Below are 19,900 nucleotides of genomic sequence, written 5' to 3' on the forward strand. Positions count from 1 at the left end.
GGTAATCCAACATCTGCAGTTCCTTGCATCGACGTAATCCATTTGCCCGCTTTTGCTCCTTATTCGTCTTTATCTCACCTGTCTAAGTGTCTGTCAAAATGTTTTTTAATTGGAGTGATTGTTTATGACTCCAGGGGTGGCACGGTGGTGCAGAGGTGGGGCTACTGCCTTACAGCGCCAGAGACCCGGGTCATGACCACAGTCTGTACAGAGTTTGTACGTTCTCCCCGTGACCTGCGTGGGTTTCCTCCGAGAGCTCCCACACTCCAGAGACGTACAGGTTTGTAGGTTAATTGGCTTGGTGTAAATGTAAAAAATTGTCCCTAGAGTGTGTAGGGTAGTGTTAATGTGCAGGGATCGTTGGTCGGTGTGGACTCCGTGGGCCGAAGGACCCGTTTCCTCGCTGCATCTCAAAATTAAAGTAAAACTAAACTTCAGGTAGACAAAAATGCTGGAGAAACTCAGCGGGTGAGGCAGCATCTATGGAGCGAAGGAAATAGGCAACGTTTCTGGTCGAAACCCTTCTTCTGGCAGCAAGTTCTAGATATGATCACAATGAATGGCGGTGCTGGCTCGAAGGGCCGAATGGCATCCTCCTGCACCTATTTTCTATGTTTCTATATCAGTCGCTCTCTGTGCAAAAAAAATTATCTCATAGTTTTCCTACCACCAAGCAAATGCTGAGCAGTCAGTAATTATCTGGCTTATTCCTTCTGCCTTTCTTTTTTTATTTTTTTAAATTTATTTATTAGAAGTAGACATATTATAAAATGTAGTTACATATTATAGTAAAAAAACTTTTCATATACATCAGTCATACATTATTAAAATTTTCCATTATCAATTACTTCTGCTTCTAGTGTTTTTAGTTTTTATAGAAAGAGGGAGAAAGAGAGGGTAGAAAGTTACAAAGAAAAAAGAAAAAAAGAAAACACAACAGAAAAACAAGGGAGGTGGAATGGGTTACCTGTAATACGTCAATGGAGATAGGTTCGTAGGTTATAAAGTATAGCTTTTCATCTGTTCCTGAGTTCAAGTTTCAGTTGGGTCCTCGTGCTGTGCCAATCTATCCCTTCAGATAGTTAATGAATGGAGCCCAAATTTTATGGAAAAGATCTTGTTTGTCCATTAAGACAAGTCTAATTCTTTCTAAGTATAGGGTCTCCGACATTTCCGTAATCCACATTTTAATTGTGGGGGTTGTAGGGCCTTTCCAAAATTTTAATATTAATTTTTTCCCGGTTATTATACTGTAGTTGAGGAAATTTCTTTGGTTTGTTGTGAGTGTTAAGCTTTGTTCTGATATTCCAAGTATTATTAATTTTGTGTCTGGGTCCAGTTTTGTATTAATAACTTCTGAAGTTATTTCAAAAATATCCGTCCAGAAATGTTTAAGGTTTATACAGTTTACAAACGTATGTGTTAAATTAGCCTCTAGATGTAGACATTTATCACAAATAGGAGAGATTTGTGGGAAGATTCTATTTAGTTTTATTTTAGAGTAGTGTAGTCTATGTAAGACCTTGAATTGTATTAAAGTATGTCTGGCATTTAATGAACATTGATGTATTTGTTGTAAACTTTCGTCCCACATATCTTTTGTGATAGGGTGACCTATTTCATTTTCCCATTTGTATCTATATGGTTCGGTCGGTGGTACCTCGTTGTTTAGTAGGGTGTTATAAATATAAGCTATTAGTTTTTCAGTATTAGGATGCTTGTTCAAACATTCATCAAGAATTTCTGATTCCCTATTCCTGTAGACTTGTGTATTAGATTTAACATAATCTCTAATTTGTAGATATCTGAAGAAATTATTTGAGTGCAGTCCATAATTCTGTTGTAACTCTTGAAATGAAAGAAAAGTACCTTTCCCATAAAGATGTCCTATATTTTTGATTCCATAATTTTTCCATTGTGTGAAACCTTTGTCCATAAAGGATGATTTGAATAAAGGATTATTTACAATGGGAAGGCAGAGTGGTATATTATTCAATTTTAAATCTTTTTTTATTTGTTTCCAAATTCGTATTCCACTATGTATTATGGGGTTTTCTTTATAGGTTTTTTTGTGCAGTTTTGTGGGGGCAAATATGATCGGTCCAATTTCAAAAGGTAGACAGTCTTCCTTTTCTATCATTAACCAATCTGGTTGTTGATCCATTTCTTCCAGCCAGAAATTCATGTTTTTAATATGGACTGCCCAAAAATAAAATAAGAAATTTGGCAAAGCCAAACCTCCATTTATCTTTGACTTACATAAATGTTTTTTACTTATTCTATGATTCTTATAATCCCAGACAAAACTTGTAACAATGGAGTCGACTTTTTTGAAAAAAGTTTTTGGGATATATATCGGAATTAATTGAAGTAGGTACAGCAGTTGCGGTTAAAAAATCATTTTTATAGCATTTATTCTCCCAAGCATAGAAATGGGGAGTGTTTTCTAGTATTGAATATTCTTATGTAGTTTATTCAGTAAGGGTGGGAAATTTAGTTTAAATAAGGAGGTATATGTCTTAGTTACATAGATTCCTAAGTATTTAAATTTATCTTTAACTATTTTAAAAGGGGATTGTTGTATTGTATGTAAATTGAATTTTGTTATTGGCATGATTTCGCTTTTATTCCAATTAATTCTATATCCCGAAAACTGACCAAATCGAGTTATTAGATTTAATAGGTTTGGAATACTAGTTTCTAATTTTGTAATATATATTAGTATATCATCTGCATATAAGGAGATTTTATTCCTTGTGTCTCTAGTATTGTATCCAAATATTCCTGGATGGTTTCTAACACTTTCTGCTAGGGGTTCGATTGCAAGAGCAAATAATAGTGGGGATAGTGGGCATCCTTGTCTACAGCCTCTAGAGAGATTTAATTTAGTTGATAACATTTTGTTTGTTAATAATCTAGCTGTTGGATTAGAATATAACAATTTAACCCATGTACAGTACGTCTCTCCTAGTTGAAATTTTTCCATCACCTGGCTTATTCCTTCTGCCTTTCTTAAATAGACAAACAACATAAGCTATCATCCAGTCTTATAACACCTCACCCATGGCTAACAAAGATGCAGAGATCTCCATCAGTGCCCTGGCCATCTCCTGCGACGCTTCCCACAGAAACTTGGGATATATCTCAGCCGGCCCTGAGGATTTACCAACCCAAACGCGTAGCATGATATTTAACACAAAAGATAGACACAAAGTGCTGGAGTCATTCAGCGGATCTGGCAGCATCTCTGGAGGAAAAGGATGGGTGACGTTTCAGGTCAGGACGCTTCTTCAGAATGAAGAAGGAGTCTGTGTGCTGAAGCAAAGAAAGAATTTAATTGTCCTATCAGGGACACATGACAATAAACTCACTTGAACTTGAACTTGAACGAGAAAAAGTCCCGACCTAAAACATCATCCATCCTTTTTCTCCAGAGGTGCTGCCTGATCCGTTGAGTTACTCCGGCACTTTGTGTCTATCTTTGGTATAAACCAGCTTCTGCAGTTCCTTGTTTCTACATGCTATTTAACACCTTCTTCCTGTTTCAAAATGTCTACATACCCCTCCCTGAACTCACTATCTACAATCTCCTTCTCCTTGGTGAATATAGATAAGAAGTATTCATTCACGACCTTGTCCACAGGACCTGGCTGTACACATAGTCCACCGCTCTGGTTCTTAAGAGGATCCTGGCTACCCTCTTCCTCCAGAAATACTCATAGAATGTCTTGTGATTTTGTGTCTAGGATACCTCTTTTCCGTTTTTTGCCCTCATCATTTATTTTGCCATAACTACATACTCTATATTCATCAAGAGCATCCCCAGATTCCAGTCGCACATTTAATTTAGTTTAGAGATACAGCGTGGAAACAGGCCCTTCACCCACCGATACGCATTGACCAGTGATCCCCGCACATTAACACTATCCTACACACAACAGGGAGAATTTTACATTTACACCATGCCGATTAACCTACAAATTTGTACATCATTGGAATGTGGGAGGAAACCGAATATTTCGGAGAAAACCCACGCAGGTCACGGGGAGAAAGTACAACTCTGTACAGACAAGCACCCATAGCCAGGATCGAACCCGAGTCTCTGGCGCTGTAAGGCAGAGCCGCCCATTTTTTCCCTGATCAAACCTTCAATATTATTATCATCCAAAGTTCCCTAATCTTGCCAACTTTGCCTTTCACCCTTATTGTATCATGCTGGCCCTGAACTACTTTTTATCTAAGAGATACTAACTCGCTTTTAAAAGACTCTCTTTTGTTGTTTTACCCAAAAGCATCTGCTCTGTCTATTTTTGCCAGGTTATCTCAGATGCTATTGAACCCATCCCCAATTTAAGAGCTTAACTTAAGGACCAACTTCTCCCTTTCCTTAACTACTTTGAAGCTTTACAGAATTATGTTCTCTGACACTTCCACCACCTGCACAATTTCATTTCCCAAGTTAAGGTCAAGTACTGCCCGTCTCTAGAAGAGCAATCTAAATATTGTCTCAAAAGTCTTGCTTCAACGTACTGCTCAAATTCCACTCCATCTATGCCTCCCCCACTAAGGCAATCCCAATCAATATTGGGAAAGTTAAAATTCTCCACTCCATGACTTTCTTGCCTTTCCACCTTTCTCTGATTAGTTTACATATCTATTTAGTTTAGATTAATGATACAGCATGGAACCAGGCACAAAAATCTGGAGAGAAGGAATGGGTGATGTTTCGAGTCGAGAAGAAGAGTCTGAAGAAGAGTCTCGACCCGAAACGTCACCCATTCTTTCTCTCCAGAGATGCTGCCTGTCCCGCTGAGTTACTCCAGCTTTTTGTGTCTATCTTAGTGTTGTGTATGTTGTTGGGATGAAGCTATTCTTGAACTTGGTGGTCGGTTTTCAGACTCCTGTATCTTCTGCCTGATGGTCGGAGCGAAATGAAAGCGTGGCCAAGGTGATGTTGGCTGCTTTTCCAAGATGGAGTCAATGGTGGGGAGTTCCTTCGCTCCATAGATGCTGCTGCACCCGCTGAGTTTCTCCAGCATTTTTGTGTACTGTGGGGAGTCTGGTCTGTGTGACGGACTGAGCTACATTCAGAACTCTATGCAATTTCTTGCGGTCTTCAGCAGAGCTGTTTCCAAACCAAGCTGTGATGCAACCCCACGGTGTGCTTTCTATGATGCATCTATGTTGTAACAGGAGAAAAGTTGGCAGAGGAGAGAGAATGTTTGGGAGGAGAGACTGAAAACAAAAGGTACTATTATAATATTTAAGAGACATTAGAGCAAGTACATGGATAGGATATGTTTAGAGGGTTAAGGGCCTGCTCAGGCAAGTAGAACTAGTGTAGATGGGGCCTGTTGCTTGGCATGGGCAAGTCGGGCTGAAGGGTCTTGTTCCATGCTGTGTGACTATGACTAGGGCTCTAAATGCAGATTGAAGAATGAGGTAGACTGAGAAATAAACAAGGAAAGAGCAGGAAGTGGAGAACATATGAGAAAATAGTAAAGGGCCTGTCCCACGTCATCATGCGTCCGCACAGCCGTCTGGAGTGCGTGACATCATTTGAATACCCAGTTTATGATATTTATGGTGATTTTCTAAAATGTTCCAGTTTCTTGAGTGGTGCTAGCAATTGGGAAAACTGCAGATGTAATGCCCCTATTCAAAAAAAGAGGTGAATGGAAAAGTAGCAAGCTGCTGACCAAATTAATCTGTGGGAAGGAACTGCAGATACTGGTTTAAATTATAGATAGGCACAAAATGCAGGAGTAACTCAGCGGGACAGGCAGCATCTCTGGAGAGAAGGAATGGATGATGTTTCAGCCTGAAGAAGGGTCTCGACCCGAAACGTCACCTTGTCCCACTTGGCCGTCATTTACGTGACAGGCCGGTGGCGCGCAAAGATTTTGTGCAGCACAAAATCTTGGCGCACTGCGCGATACCGCACGCAACTCCACACTCCTCTACGCTACTCCATGCGTCCGTCCCGTGCTACCCACACGCTACCAGGTCGCGTAAATGGCGTGTAAATGACGGCCAAGTGGGACAAGCCCTTAAGTAGAAGAGAGAGGGAGACTGCGATTGAACAAGGGACCGTGTACTATTGACAGTCCATTAATTGCTTTTAGAGCAATCAAAATTGCAAGCATGCAATAGAAAGACAGGATATATATCCTCTGGAGGGATATGCCTCGCTCTGAATGCCCCACTGGTTTTAATGCATAGAGCCTATTACTGAAGTGGTACTTCCTGTTTAATGAGGTAGGGCAGTCTTGACAAGTGTAAACTTTGTACTGCTTCCGCCACTTAGCATAATATTTTTAAAAGCAGCATTGATTTTTCACTTTGCTAAAGCTTCTATAGGAGTGCAAGGGATGTGGGAGTCCACTTAGGAAGAAAATCAAGAGGGCAAAAAGAGGACAAGAGATATCCTTGACAGATAAGGCAAAGGAGAATCCTAAGGGATTTATCAATATATTTGGAAGAGTCCCCACCAACCACGATTACCCATACACCAGTTCTATCCTACACACCAGGGAGACATTAATAGAAACCAATTAACCTATAAACCTGCACATCTTTGGAATGTGGGAGGAAACAGCAGCGCCCGATGGAAACCCCCATGGTGAAAGGGAGAATGTGCAAACTCCACATAGACAGCACCCGATATCGGGATCGAACCCGGGTGTCTGACGCTATAGGGCAGCAACTCTACCGCTGCGCCACCTTGCCGCCCATCTTGACAACCCCACCAGACACTGTCTAACGTTGGTTTATAGGAATCAGCAAAACTACTCTCTGTGCAATAATTCAAAATACAGAGCACGATGCTTCATGATACTTTTCCCCAACTGGTGCTTGACATAAACACAAAGTAAATTTGTGTACGTCTAATCTCTTGATCTCAGTTAAAGCCCTTTCTCATTAGAAACTCGACAGATCATCCGTACTTTATTTGTTCCTGTTTATTCCTATTCCTGAAAGGAATTACTCAAAAAATATCCCTAAACAAATGGCCCTTTTAAGTCTTCGTGTCCAAGTTCCTCCACTAATGGTAGAACACCCCAAGATATTAAGATGTGAAATTCCTTTCCTAAACCTGTCCCCCCCCCCCCCGCCCCCCCCCTCTTCCTTTAAGAAATTATCTCACCTCTCCTGATATCTCATCATCTAGCTCAGTGTCAGACCTTATGACAGATGCATGGTAGAAAACTTCCTATCAGGATGCATCATAACTTGGTGTGGCAATTTTGCTGCCCAAGAATGCAAGTAATTGCAGAGTTATGGATGTAGTTGTGGAACACACAAAACAGCCTCCCCCCCCCCCCCCCCCCCCCCCTCCCCCTCCCCCAAGCAACTACACCATGCTGCCTCAGGAAAGGAAAAAATATAGTCAAGGACCATTTATCAAGGACCAAGGAGCCGGCCAGTCCCTCATTATCCCTCTCCCATCAGGCAGAAGGTACAAAAGAGAGCACTTACCACCAGATTCAATAGCAGCTTCTTTCCTGCTATAATCGGACACTTGAACAGACCTCTCGCATGCTAAGGATGTGCTTTAGACTTTAGAGATACCACGTGGAAACAGGCCCTTGACCCACCAAGCCGCACCGACCAACAATCAACTGTACTCTAGCACTATCCTACACACAAGGGACAATTTACAGAAGACAATTGGCCTACAAACCTGCATATCTTTGGAGTGTGGGAGGAAACTGAAGCACCCGGAGAAAACCCATGCGGTTATGGGGAGAATGAATGGTTTGATTGTACAGATAGATGTATGGTATAATTTACCTGGGTAGCACACACTGTCTCATTGCAGGCGACTATAAACCACATACCAACTAGAGAACAGTCCTGACCTCCCATCTTGCTCATTGAAGACCTTCAAACTATCTTTAATCTAGATCTTTTATCTTGCACAAAACATTACACCATTTAACCTGTAGCTGTACACTGGACAGCCTGATTGTAATCATGTAGTCTTTTTGCTGATTGGATAGCACGCAATAAAAATATTTTCACTGGACCCCAGTACACCCGACAAAAATACACGAAACTAAACTAAACAAGTTGTATTAGCAGGTGCAGTTCATATTGAAGTGTTGTTGCCTGGACTCACACTGCTTCAGTGGGTGAATCTCAGCTCACTCTTTCAATTTGAATAGATCCATGATGGTCGCAAGCTCATCTTCCCCACAAAACTGAGGGAGGGAGGGAAGGAGACGGAGTCAGATGTGCATTTGGTAGCTTCAGCGTTAAACCTGGTCTTCTCTGGGAGTGTGGGTAGGGTCATAGATTCATACAGCGTGTAAACAGGCCCTTTGGCCCAACCTGCCCATAGCGGTCAATATCTCCCGTCTACACTAGTCCCACCTGCCTGCGTTTGGCCCATATCCCTCTAAACCCGTCCTATCCATGTAGCTGTCTAAATGTTTCTTAAACGTTGCGATCTCAGTTTTTAGTTTTAGTTTAGTTTAGACATACAGCACGGAAACAGGCCCTTCAGCCCACCGAGTCTGCACCGACCAGCAATATCCTCACACTAAAACTCTCCTACACACACTAGGGACAATTTATACATGCACCAAGCCAATTAACCTACAAACCTGTACGTCTTTGGAGTGTGGGAGGAAACCGAAGATCTCAGAGAAAACCCACGCGGTCGCAGGGAGAACGTACAAACTCCGTAAAGAATGCACCTATAGCCGAGATCGAACCCAGGTCTCTGGCGCCGTAAGGCAGCAACTCTACCGCTGCGCCACCGTGCCGCCCTAGTGTTGATGCAGGTGTTGATTTGGCGGAGGGTGGAATTTTTACAGCACATTGACTGGGTGTGGGGAGTTAATGCACCTCTTTTGCAACATTCACACACGTTCCCCTGTGTAATGATATCCCTGCGCTTTAACTTTCCCATGGGGATGTTCGCAGGTCAAGAGTTAGTTGGGAATTGACTCCAAGCTCAGCTGGGGGGGAGGAGCCGGGTTGTTAATTTCCTTCTGGATTTGTAACGTTAAAAATAAAATTCCCTCTAATCTATGCAAGTAGCTGCCTGAGATAATAGCAAGTGGATTGCCACTGGATATTATCTGCACTTAACATCACTGACAACTGAAAGTAATATGCTGGGAATTAATGTTGAGGCATTTCTCTGCTTCCTTTTTGTGTGTGCGTCAGGGAGAGGGGGGGAGAGAGGGAGAGACTCTGTGTGGAGTGTATATTGGTTCTCTGCATGGTGAACTGTGCACACTGCATGGTGTATCTGTGTTTAGTGCCTATGTATGGGTGTGTGCATATGTACAAGGCATACTTACGATAGACACACAGAACCTTATTTCCCCCAGGTAAAACAAGATATGTTCTGGGATTGCTCTGTGTTGTGAAAGATGCCGCTGATACGCATAGCGTTTCTGTTTGTCTACTTTTTTTAGTTTAGTTTAGAGATACAGCATGGAAACGGCCTTTCGGTCCGCCAAGTCCGCGCTGACCTGCGAACCCCGCACATTAACACTATCCCACACACACTGGGGACCATTTACATTCATACCAAGCCAATTAACCCACAAACCTGTAGGTCTTTGGAATGTGGGAGGAAACCAAAAATCTCGGGGAAAACCCACACGGTCACAGGGAGAACGTACAAACTCCGTACAGACAGCACCCGTAGTCGGGATTGAACCCGGGTCTCTGGCGCTGTAAGGCAGCAACTCTACTGCTGCGCCACTGTGCTGCCTTTTTAAAAAATAATTTGTAATTAAAGTCGTCTAGTAGTGTAATACGTAATACTGTATATGATTGATACTGAGTGTCCCTGTGACCCCTCTCACACACTGTGACCTTGCAGGTACGACCCCTACAGCAAAGTGCTCTCCCGCGAGTACTACGATCACGAGCAGATGCAGGCAACCAGAAAGGAAGCCATTGCGACGGCAGCAAAGGCAAAGACGTGGGGACTGATCCTTGGAACTCTTGGACGGCAAGGCTCCCCGAAGATCATGGAGGTACGACAAGTTAATGTGTTACACCCTGGTGGGATTAGGACATCGGCTTAACCAGCTGCCATCTTCAGTTCTTTCCAAAGTTACCAGAACGGAGAAGGTGTGGTTGAGTTTGACAACAGAGTCATTTGTGAGAGGTTGTTTACCAGACGTTACATATGGAAGGTTGAGGGGATGATTTGCTTGGAGGATTTTTCAGGATTTTGAAAGAAAATTTTGGGAGAAAAACAGGACATTGATTTAAGGCGAGAGAGAAAGATTTAATAGGAACCAGAGGGGTAACCTTTTCACACAAAGGGTGGTGGGTGGATGGAACGAACTGCTGGAAGAGGTAGTTGAAGCAGGTACTATCGTAACTTTTAAGAAACATTGAGACGTGTACATGGATAGGACAGGTTTGGAGGGATATAGGCCAAACGCAGGCAGGTGTGACTAGTGTAGATGCGGCATGTTGACCAATGTGGGCAAGTTGGGCCGAAGGGCCTGTTTCCACACTGTAAGACTCTATGAATCTATTAATTAATAATCAAAAAGTCAGAAACGTTTCCTGTTACTGGGAGAATCTTAAGCCAAGGGAACTGGACCATCAAAGTCAGCCATTCAAGAATGAAGGTCGGAAACTCTTCTACACACAAAGGGGAGTGAAACTGAGGAACTCTCCCTCATAACAAGCAGCAGATGGAAGCTCAGTAATAAATGACACCTGGGTTTGATTGCTTCTCGCTGGAGGAAGTGATGAAAGGGAGAACGTACGTGGATACTGATCATCAGCCATGGTCTAATTGAGTGTTGTACAGGCTTGAAGGGCTGAATGGCCTGCTGTTCCGACAATCTGAGGAATGGTCACATGGTCATCCAGCATGTCGGCCACAGAGCTTAGACCTGGTACAGAGAACAACACAGCCACCTCAGCCACCACCCCGAGACCTGAGGGTCGAAGCTGACAGCTCACCTGTGCAACATATTTCTGGAGGCAGCGACAATCATCGATGCAGAGCAGATTTCAAACGGTCTTCCCTTAACATTAAATGGCAAGTTAGAAATTGTAAAGAAGAATTGTTCACGTTTCACAGAGAAGTGATTAAAAATTAGAAAGAAGGCGATTTCCTCAATAGCAATTCAATATGTTCCTGACCAGAATCTATAATTGCTTCAGCGTGTCCAAGTGTTCAGACTGCATTTAAAGCACATCAAGACAGATTTGTATGTTCTTTCATCTCTAAAGGTCTCAGATGCTCTGTCCATCAGTTCCAGGTTGCAGGCTGCTTCAGTTCCCCTTCCCAATCCCACAGCAACGTGCTCTTGGCCTCCTCCGCTGCCAGAGTGAGGTCACAGCAAACTGGAAGAACAGCACCACATCTTCCTTTGGGTAGCCTGCAACCCAATGGCATGAACGTTACGTTTTAGTTTTAGCTTTACTTCAGTTTAGAGATGCAAAATGGAAACAGGCCCACAAAGTCCATATCAACCATTGATCACTCGTTCACACTAGTTCAATGTTATCCCACTTCCTCATCCCCTCTCTACACACTAGGGGCAATTAACCTACAAACCCGCACGTCTTTGGGATGTGGGAGGAGACTTGAGGGAGAACTTGCAAACTCCACACAGACAGTAGATGAGGCCAGGATCGAATCGGGTCTCTGCCGCTGTGAGGCAGCAGGTCGACCAGCTGCGCCACTCTGCTGAACTTGAATTCACATGAATTTAAACAAATTCTCCAATGTAATTTGATGTAATTTAATGTTTCAATTTCAATTAACCCCACCACCCATTCTCATCCACCCATTTACCCTGCTACCATCCCCCCACACACCTAACTTTCAGCTCCCCCCCCACTGCCCAGTATATTTCCCATCCTCCAACCACGTACTGTATCCCTACCGCACTCCCAGGTTTCCTATTTTTCTTCCCCTCCCACATTCCCATCCATCAACCATTCCTCCAACTGGTTCTACCTTTCATTCCACACTTTCCTTTCTTACCAGATTCCACCATCAGACCCTTTTGTCTTCCCCGCAGATCGCCTCCAGCTTTGGTTTCTCTTTACATCCTTCTCTCCACCACCGACCTCACCTGCCAACCCGCCCTCCTCACCAGGATCCACCTATCACATGCACCACCCCTTCACTCCTTCTGTCAGCTATCTCCCATGGTCTCCATCAGTCTGAAGAAGGGTTCCAATCCAAAAACATCATCTGTCCATCTCCTCATCCAGATACTGCCCAACCCTCTGAGTTCCTCCAGCACCTTATTATTTATTTTTTGTTCAAGATTTCAGCATTCACCGTCGCTTGTGAATCTTCTGTCCTGACCACATGTCTTGAAGTTGTTTAGTTTTAGTTTAGAGATACAGTGCGGAAACAGTTGCCCTTCGGGCCACCAAGTCCATGCCGACCAGCGGTCCCCGCACACTAACACTATCCTACATGCACTAGAGACAATTTACACTTTCACCAAGCCAATTAGCCTGCAAACCTGTACATCTTTGGCGTGTGGGAGGAAACCGGAGCACCCGGGAAAACCCACACAGGTCACGGGGAGAACATACAAACTCCATACAGACAGCACCCATAGTCAGGATGGAACCCGGGTCTCTGGTGCTGTAAGGCAGCACCTCTACCTCTGCTCCAGCGTGCCGCCCTTAGACCTGGATCTACAAGGGTCTTCCATTGACTGATACCCACCCCCTTCCAGCAGCCACAGTCAGATGACAAACACACTGTGCAGGGAAACACGGGTAAGGGTCACTTTCCTGACTGATCTACCCTTGTATCCCATCGTCAGATGATGCGGGGCACCGATGTTTTATTTTTGGAGTGCATCCAAATAGCTGGGATCCTATTCCTGATTCACACACTCTGGCTGTCAGTTTGAGTCTTGGCAGAGACAGGCAGCTGCCAGCACGCCAGTTCCAAGGCAGATGCCAAATTCTCCATACAATAAAATGTATGTAGAATATATACATTGGGATCCGTCTGTTCTGCACAAGACCTGGCCAACTGGAGCAAAGGGGTTTATTAATAGCCCCGCTATGCGCCTCATCTTTCAAGAAGCGGCTTTGCTCTCAGGCCTCGGATTTTCGCTCTGTGTTAGAGTGGGATTGATCTCAGAGAAAGGTCAGTCAGCACCAAGGAGATCTCTCCTCCGTCGGTTTGCCTTTGTACTGTTGCCAATACAGAAAGCCCACCAGGTGTTGCCTTCAGGGTGAAACACCAGGAGAGATACTAAACCATCTGCAGCATCTGTTGTATCTGCATGCTTTTTAGAGACCCGGTCGGTCTAAAGAAAAAATGTTTGTTCTGCTGCCTGCTTCAACAGAGCAGAGGTGTGTTTATGACCACAAGATTCATTTTCCCAACATCCATCGAGCACATTGGCCCTCCTTGTGAACTTGCTCATCCAAAAATGGCCACATGTTCCACAACTCAAATCCCCTCACTCAATACCACAGCAGCACATTCTTATATTCTGCTTGGGTAGCTCCTAACCCAAAGGTATGAACAATTTATTCTTCAATGTCAGATAACTACATAACCCCTCACCCCTCTACCCATTTTCCCTTTTCCCCCCATATAACCTATCCCATTCTTCCCCTTACCTCCCCTGGGCCCTACCTGGACTCACACTTATTTCTCTTCACCCCCTCTCCTTCCACCTACATTCCTTCCTCTAGCTTCACAATTTGAAACTCGCCAATCCTTTTGTCTCACACCTTGTGTCTTTTAATATCTGGCCTTTGTCCAACCATCAGCCTATCAAATAACCCTCCTCACTTTGAGCGACACAGTGGCGCAGCGGTAGAGTTGCTGCCTTACAGCGCCAGAGTCCCGGGTTCAATACAGACTATGGCTACTGCCTGTACGGAGTTTGTACGTTCTCCCTGTGACCACGTGGGTTTTCTCCGGACACTGGTTTCCTCCCACACTCCAAAGACGTACAGGTTTGTAGGTTAATTGGCATCTGTAAGTTCTAAATTGTCCCTAGTGTGTAGGATGGTGCTAGTAAGCGTTTTTTGCTGGTCAGCACGCACTGGATGGGCCAAAGGGCCTGTGTCCACACTGTGTCTCTAAACTCTAAACTATACACCTGAGTCGCCATGCTCTGTCCTGCCCCTCCTCTCTTCCAACTTTCTTTCCACCATCCCCTCCTTCCTACAATCAGTCTGAAAAAGGTTCCTGACGTAAATCATCGCTAGGATAGTGCTTGTGTATGGTTAATCGAAGGTCGGCGCAAATTGGTAAAAGCTCATTGGAGATATGCAGAATTTCCTTTGCTTCTTGAGGAAGTGGAGGGGTTGGTGTGCCTTCATAGCTGTATCTTCAGTGTGGTTGGTTCACGACTGATATTTGGTAATGTTTAAGGCTGGAACCTGAAGCTCTCAACCTCTCAAATGTGGACAAATGGGACTAGGCATGTTGGTCGGCATGGACAGGTAGGGCCAAAGGGCCTCTTTACGTGTTGTCTGTCACCAAGCCATTCCCTTGTTCGCAGCCAAAGCCCACAAAATGCCCAGGCAGCAGCTTGATTTAACTTAGCCCTTTTAACAAAGTCGAACTGTCTGAGACATTTCATGGAATCATAAGGTGAGTATTGACGATGAACAAGGGACGAGCGAATGAGAAGAATGATTAGCTCATCTGTGTTTTGTAGCCGTGGAAGGGAGAAATATTAACCATGGTCCTGAGAGGTTGTTTCTCAGGACATAGAAATGGGAGTACCTGTGGTCACTCAATTATATTAACAGTGGGTATATAGTTGCAACTTGTTGCAAGGGAACAGATTCAAGGAACTGACTGGGAGAACAGAAAAAGACTCACCCGTCCGTTGAGTTACAAATCAGATTTCTTGGCAAGAGAGAGAACAAAAACAATACTTATCTCGGTATGTGCGGAGCCCGTCATACAGAAGCACACCTCTCTCTCTGCTTCAGTCCATGGCACTGATCGCGATCCAGCCCGTCGGTGAACCACTCTCATCAGTACTACCTCGTGGCTTACCGGCGCCTGCCTTTACACCGGCAGAAATCAACCGTTGAATAAACCGCCACTAGGTCCTGGCTAATAGCAACGCTTCCAAATTCAACCGATGGCAGGAGCCCAGGTCCGAGCAAGGCCCCTCACCTTTTTGGAAACACAGCGCTACCGGCCACAGACTGTTCACGGGCAAAGCTCTTAAGGGCCTGTCCCACTATACGGGTTTACCCAAGAGCTCTCCCGAGTTTTTAAAAAATCGAACTCGTGGTAAGCACGTAGAATGTACATAGCGGGTACGTCGGAGCTCGGGACGTCTCTTAGCGGCTTGTAACGCTAACGGCAGGTTCTCGGGAAACGCGGTAAGCTCGTGAACTTTTTTCAACATGTTGAAAAATGTCCACGAGAGCCCCGAGTACCTACGAGCGGCTATTACCGTAATTCTCCGAGTTCGAATCAGGGGAAACTCGGGAGAACTCTTGAAATACCTCGTACAGTGGGACAGGCCCTTTACCATGCAACTTCTTCTTGGTGCGGTTAAAAACTTCAGGAAATAGTACAGCACAGAACCAGTTGACCCAATGAGTGTGGCTGGATCTTTTGAAGAGCAGTCCAGTTGGTGCCACTGCAGCTTTCACTTCCTGCATGCACTCGTCCAATTCCCTTTCAAAACCTGCTCCATCTGCTGTGTTAAGGGACCGTGCATTCAAAGTCTAAACCATTTGTTCTGAGAAAATATCCTTCCTTTTGGAGCCTCCAGTTCTTTTACTATTTACTGTGAACGTGTGACCTCTTGTCATCAGCCCGTCAGTCACTGAAAACAAATTAAAGCACAGCAGAAATAGGAAACGGCTATTCAGCACCGCACGCCTGCTCTGGTGTGTGAGTGTGTATGTGTATGTGCACGTGAGAATGTGTGCGTGCATGCATGTGTCCGTGCGTGCATATGTGCACGAGTGTGAGTGCGCGTGCGCGAACATGGATCTGTGTGTGCGTATGTACATGCTCATGCCCGTGTGTATCTGTGTGTGCGTGCTAACGCATGCGCGTGTGTGTGTGTGTGTGCACGTGCGTATGCAAGTTTGGTGGTCAGGATATACACGGGCAGCAGACGGGATCATTCCATGTGCAGGCAGTCCCCAGGTTATAACAGGATTGCGTTCCAGAGAACTAGAGTGTGACTAATGAGACGAGCATAGATGTATATTGTTCGGCATGGATGAGATGGGCCTGTTTTTCTACTGTATGACTCTCCAGCCCAACTCGGTATGACTCTGTTCATAACCCGAACTGTCCGTAAATCGGAAATGAAGACCAGCAGCCGCAAGGAGACAGCAAGGGCAAACTCTTCTAAACTCTCCAATTAGGTCCGCACAGTGGGACAGCCCCTTTAATTCACTTCCGTGTAGATGTTATACAGCAGTACAGTAAATAGGTGGGTTTAAAGGCGATGTGGAAACAGGGCCAGGGAGAGTTTAAAAGGATTTTGGTAAATGGTGTCCCATTGAGTTTAAAAGGACTGCGGGAACGGGACCCTGGTCAGTTTAATGGAGATGCAGAAAGGTAGAAGCAGGTGAAGTAAACGCCAAACAAATGGGATATCTGAATAATCAGGAACGGATTATCAGTCTTTCACTGTCATAACACATTGCCAACGGGAGAACGCAGCAAGTCAATGTCCGTCTCATTGCCATTGGCACACCACTCCATCGTAGTATCGACAAGAGTGTTTGATTGTCATTTGTACAGAAACAGAACAACATTCTTGCATCCAGCACCACAACCGTTTGTAAACACAGCACACAACAGATAATATGATAAAGAAACATTAAAAAAAGTTCAATAACTAAAAGACTAAAGGGCGGTCACAGTGGCACAGCGGTAGAGTTGCTGTCTTACAGCGAATGCAGCGCCCGATGGCAGGAGTAAAATGAGAGCATGGCCAGGGTGGTGTGAGTCCTTGATGATACTGGCTGTCATTTTTGAGGCAGCGACTCCTGTAGATCCCTTCAATGGTGGGGTGATCAGCATCCATGAGTACTGGGCAGTGTCCACCTCTTTTTATAATCTCCTTTGTTCCTGGGCATTCGAGTTATCAAACCAAGCTATGATACAACCGTAAAGGTGACGTTTTTTAGCAGTTCTGCAGACTATTCATCGACATACCAAACCTCCTCAATCGAAGTAGAGGCATTGATGGCCTTTTTTTTGGGTCGCATCAATGTGCTGGGTCCAGGACACGTCTTCAGAGATAGGTTCACCCAAGAACGTGAAGTTGTTGACTCTCTCTACCATCGACCTGTCAATGGAGCGAGGTTGTGAATACTCAGCCTTCCTCTTCTACAATCAACAATCAGTTGCTTGGTTTTACTGATGTTGGGAACAAGCTTGTTGTTCTGGCACCATCCAATGCGACAATCAATCTCCCTCTTCTACTCTGGCTCATCATTATCCTATTCATCCAACAATGGACCAAGGAGAAAGGTTTGAGATCGGCATGAATGAGCAAGCTCTTTCAAAGGGCCAGCATCGGCACAGTGGGCTGAATGACATCCTTCTACACAATATCATTTCTTTATAAGACCCTTTGGGAAAAGTCATTGCATCTGTCACCAACAGGATGTATAATTTGAAAAATCGGATAACCTTTATCACAAACCCTACAGGGAATGTAAGTTCTAAATTACGCTCCACATCCAAGATGTATTGCAATTCTACACATTTTGTACGTTTAATATGAGAAACTGCACAATACAGTCGCTGCACAATAGCTGTTTATGAAATGGAAATAATCATTTTTCTAATCTCTGATTTCTGTTATGAAATGCGATTTTCCCTCCCTCCCCAAGGGATACATTTTAAAACCCATTCATTAGCTCGGATATAAGCTTGTGAATCTTTAATGGAATTGATATGTCTTTTTTTTTTAAATTCTGGCTGCATTCTGCCTGACTAGACTTAATGACTAGTCTGTGTGAGTCTGCACGCCCATTTATTCCAAGCTTCATTTAGCCACTCACCCAGGAGCTCGGAGCAGCCAAACAATTAGCAGCAGCCTAAATACTTCTATTCAAAAACTCACATTGAGAGGGAAAGTGGGGAGGGTGGAAATCAGTCAGCTCATCGCTCATTAAAAGAGCTCAATAGAGAGATGACTTTCATTCCATGTTGTCGCTTTGATAATTCTGCAATTAATTTTTCCCTTATTATTTATGAAGCAAGGCTGCATTGAAGTGACCTCTTCAAAGTCAGGGAGGGGAGACGAGACGAGAGAGAGAGAGAGAGAGATAGAGATGAGACGAGAGAGAGATGAGGAGAGAGAGAGAGATGAACTGAGAGAGGATTCCTTCGAGGACGAGAGAGAGAGAGAGAGAGAGCTGAGAGAGAGAGAGAGTAGGAGAGAGGGAGGAGAGAGAGAGAGATAGGAGAGAGAGAGAGAGAGAGAGAGACGAGAGAGAGGAGGAGAGAAGAGAGAGAGAGAGACGAGCGGAGTAGAGAGAAGGAGAGGAGAGAGAGAGAGAGAGAGAGAGAGAAGAGAGGCGAGAGACGGGAGAGAGGAGATAGCGAGAGAGAGAGCGCGAGGAGGGAGAGAGAGAGAGAGAGAGAGAGCGGAGAGGAGCAGAGATGAGAAGAGAGGATCTGAAGAGAGAGACGATAGAGAGAGAGCTCTTCGACGATCGACTCTATCTCTCCTCTCACTCTCTCTATCTATCTTCTATCGCTCACTCTCTACTCTCGATTCTCTCACTTCCTCTCTCCCTCTCTCCCTGCTCACTCACTCACTTCTCTCTTCGATACAGAGGACAAGGCAGGACAAAGGGCTTTTTCTGATGAATTATTCGAATGGGGTTTTCTCACTGTCTCTCTGTCTATCTCTCTCTCTCCTCCCTCTCTCCCTCTTTCTCCCCCTCTCCCCCTCTTTCTCTCTCTCCCCCCCCCCCCTCCCAACACGTCCTGTCCATAATGCAAGGACGTCTTCCCTCTGCTATTAATTACTGCTGCTTCGAATATTTGACAAAGACCGAGAGAGTCCCGGAGATATGCTTGATGAATTGTAAACACATTAATAAGAAGCAGCCATCTTAATGGGCGAGCTCACATCAGTTCAGTAGGAAAGACTTGTGGCTGGCTTTCGGAGGCCCAAAGTGTTTTACAGCCAATGAAGTTGCTTTGAAGTGATGCCACTGATGTGATATAGGCCGTGCCACAAAGAGAAATGTGTAATGCACAGGTCATTCTTTGTTCTTGAGTAAAACACAAAGAGTTGAAGTAACTCAGCGGGTCAGGCAGCATCTGTGGAGGTAACGGACAGGCGATATTTTGGGTCACCACCCTTCTTCAGCCTGACCCAAAATGTCGCCTGTCCTTTCCCGCCTCAGATGCTGCCTGACCCGCTGAGTTCCTCGAGTACGTTGCGTTTTGTTTGAGATTCCAGCATCTCTATTTCCTTGTGCCTTCATCCTTTAGTTTAGTTTAGGTTTAGAGAAACAGCACGGAAACAGGCTCGTCGGCCCACTGAGCCCGCGCCGACCAGCGATCCCCGTACACTAACACTATCCTACACACTAGGGACAATTTACAATCTCTTCAGAAGTCAATTAACGTACAAACCTGTACGTCTTTGGAGTGTGGGAGGAAACCGGAGCACCCAGAGAAAACCGACGCGGTCACGGGGAGAACGTACAAATCCGTACAGACAGCACCCATAGTCAGGATGAACCCATGTCTCTGACGCTGTAAGGCGGCAACTACCGCTGATCACCGTGCCACCCCTTGCTGTTGTCCTTGTTATCTTGGTTGTCCGTTACACCAGAGGAATCCACCCTGCACCTCTTTCAGCAGAACCATACGATCTTTGGTATGTACTGGTCTGCCTGAAGTGCCAGCCTCCACTTTGTAAGCGAGATCTGACCTGCTCTCCTCTGATTC

The 19,900-nt window shown here is 44.7% G+C and overlaps 1 protein-coding gene across 2 annotated transcripts in view; it reads left to right on the forward strand.

Annotated features, from left to right (window-relative positions):
* Positions 1-19,900, forward strand: part of dph1 (diphthamide biosynthesis 1) — a 683,707-nt gene that overhangs the window by 490,975 nt on the left and 172,832 nt on the right. For both annotated transcript variants that reach the window (XM_033045748.1, XM_033045747.1), the window contains exon 8: positions 9,845-10,001. In XM_033045748.1, coding sequence (XP_032901639.1) covers positions 9,845-10,001 — 157 coding nt within the window. The remainder of the gene's footprint in view (positions 1-9,844; positions 10,002-19,900) is intronic.

The sequence above is a fragment of the Amblyraja radiata genome, chromosome 28 (assembly GCF_010909765.2).
Source record: "Amblyraja radiata isolate CabotCenter1 chromosome 28, sAmbRad1.1.pri, whole genome shotgun sequence".
Classification (NCBI taxonomy): domain Eukaryota; kingdom Metazoa; phylum Chordata; class Chondrichthyes; order Rajiformes; family Rajidae; genus Amblyraja; species Amblyraja radiata.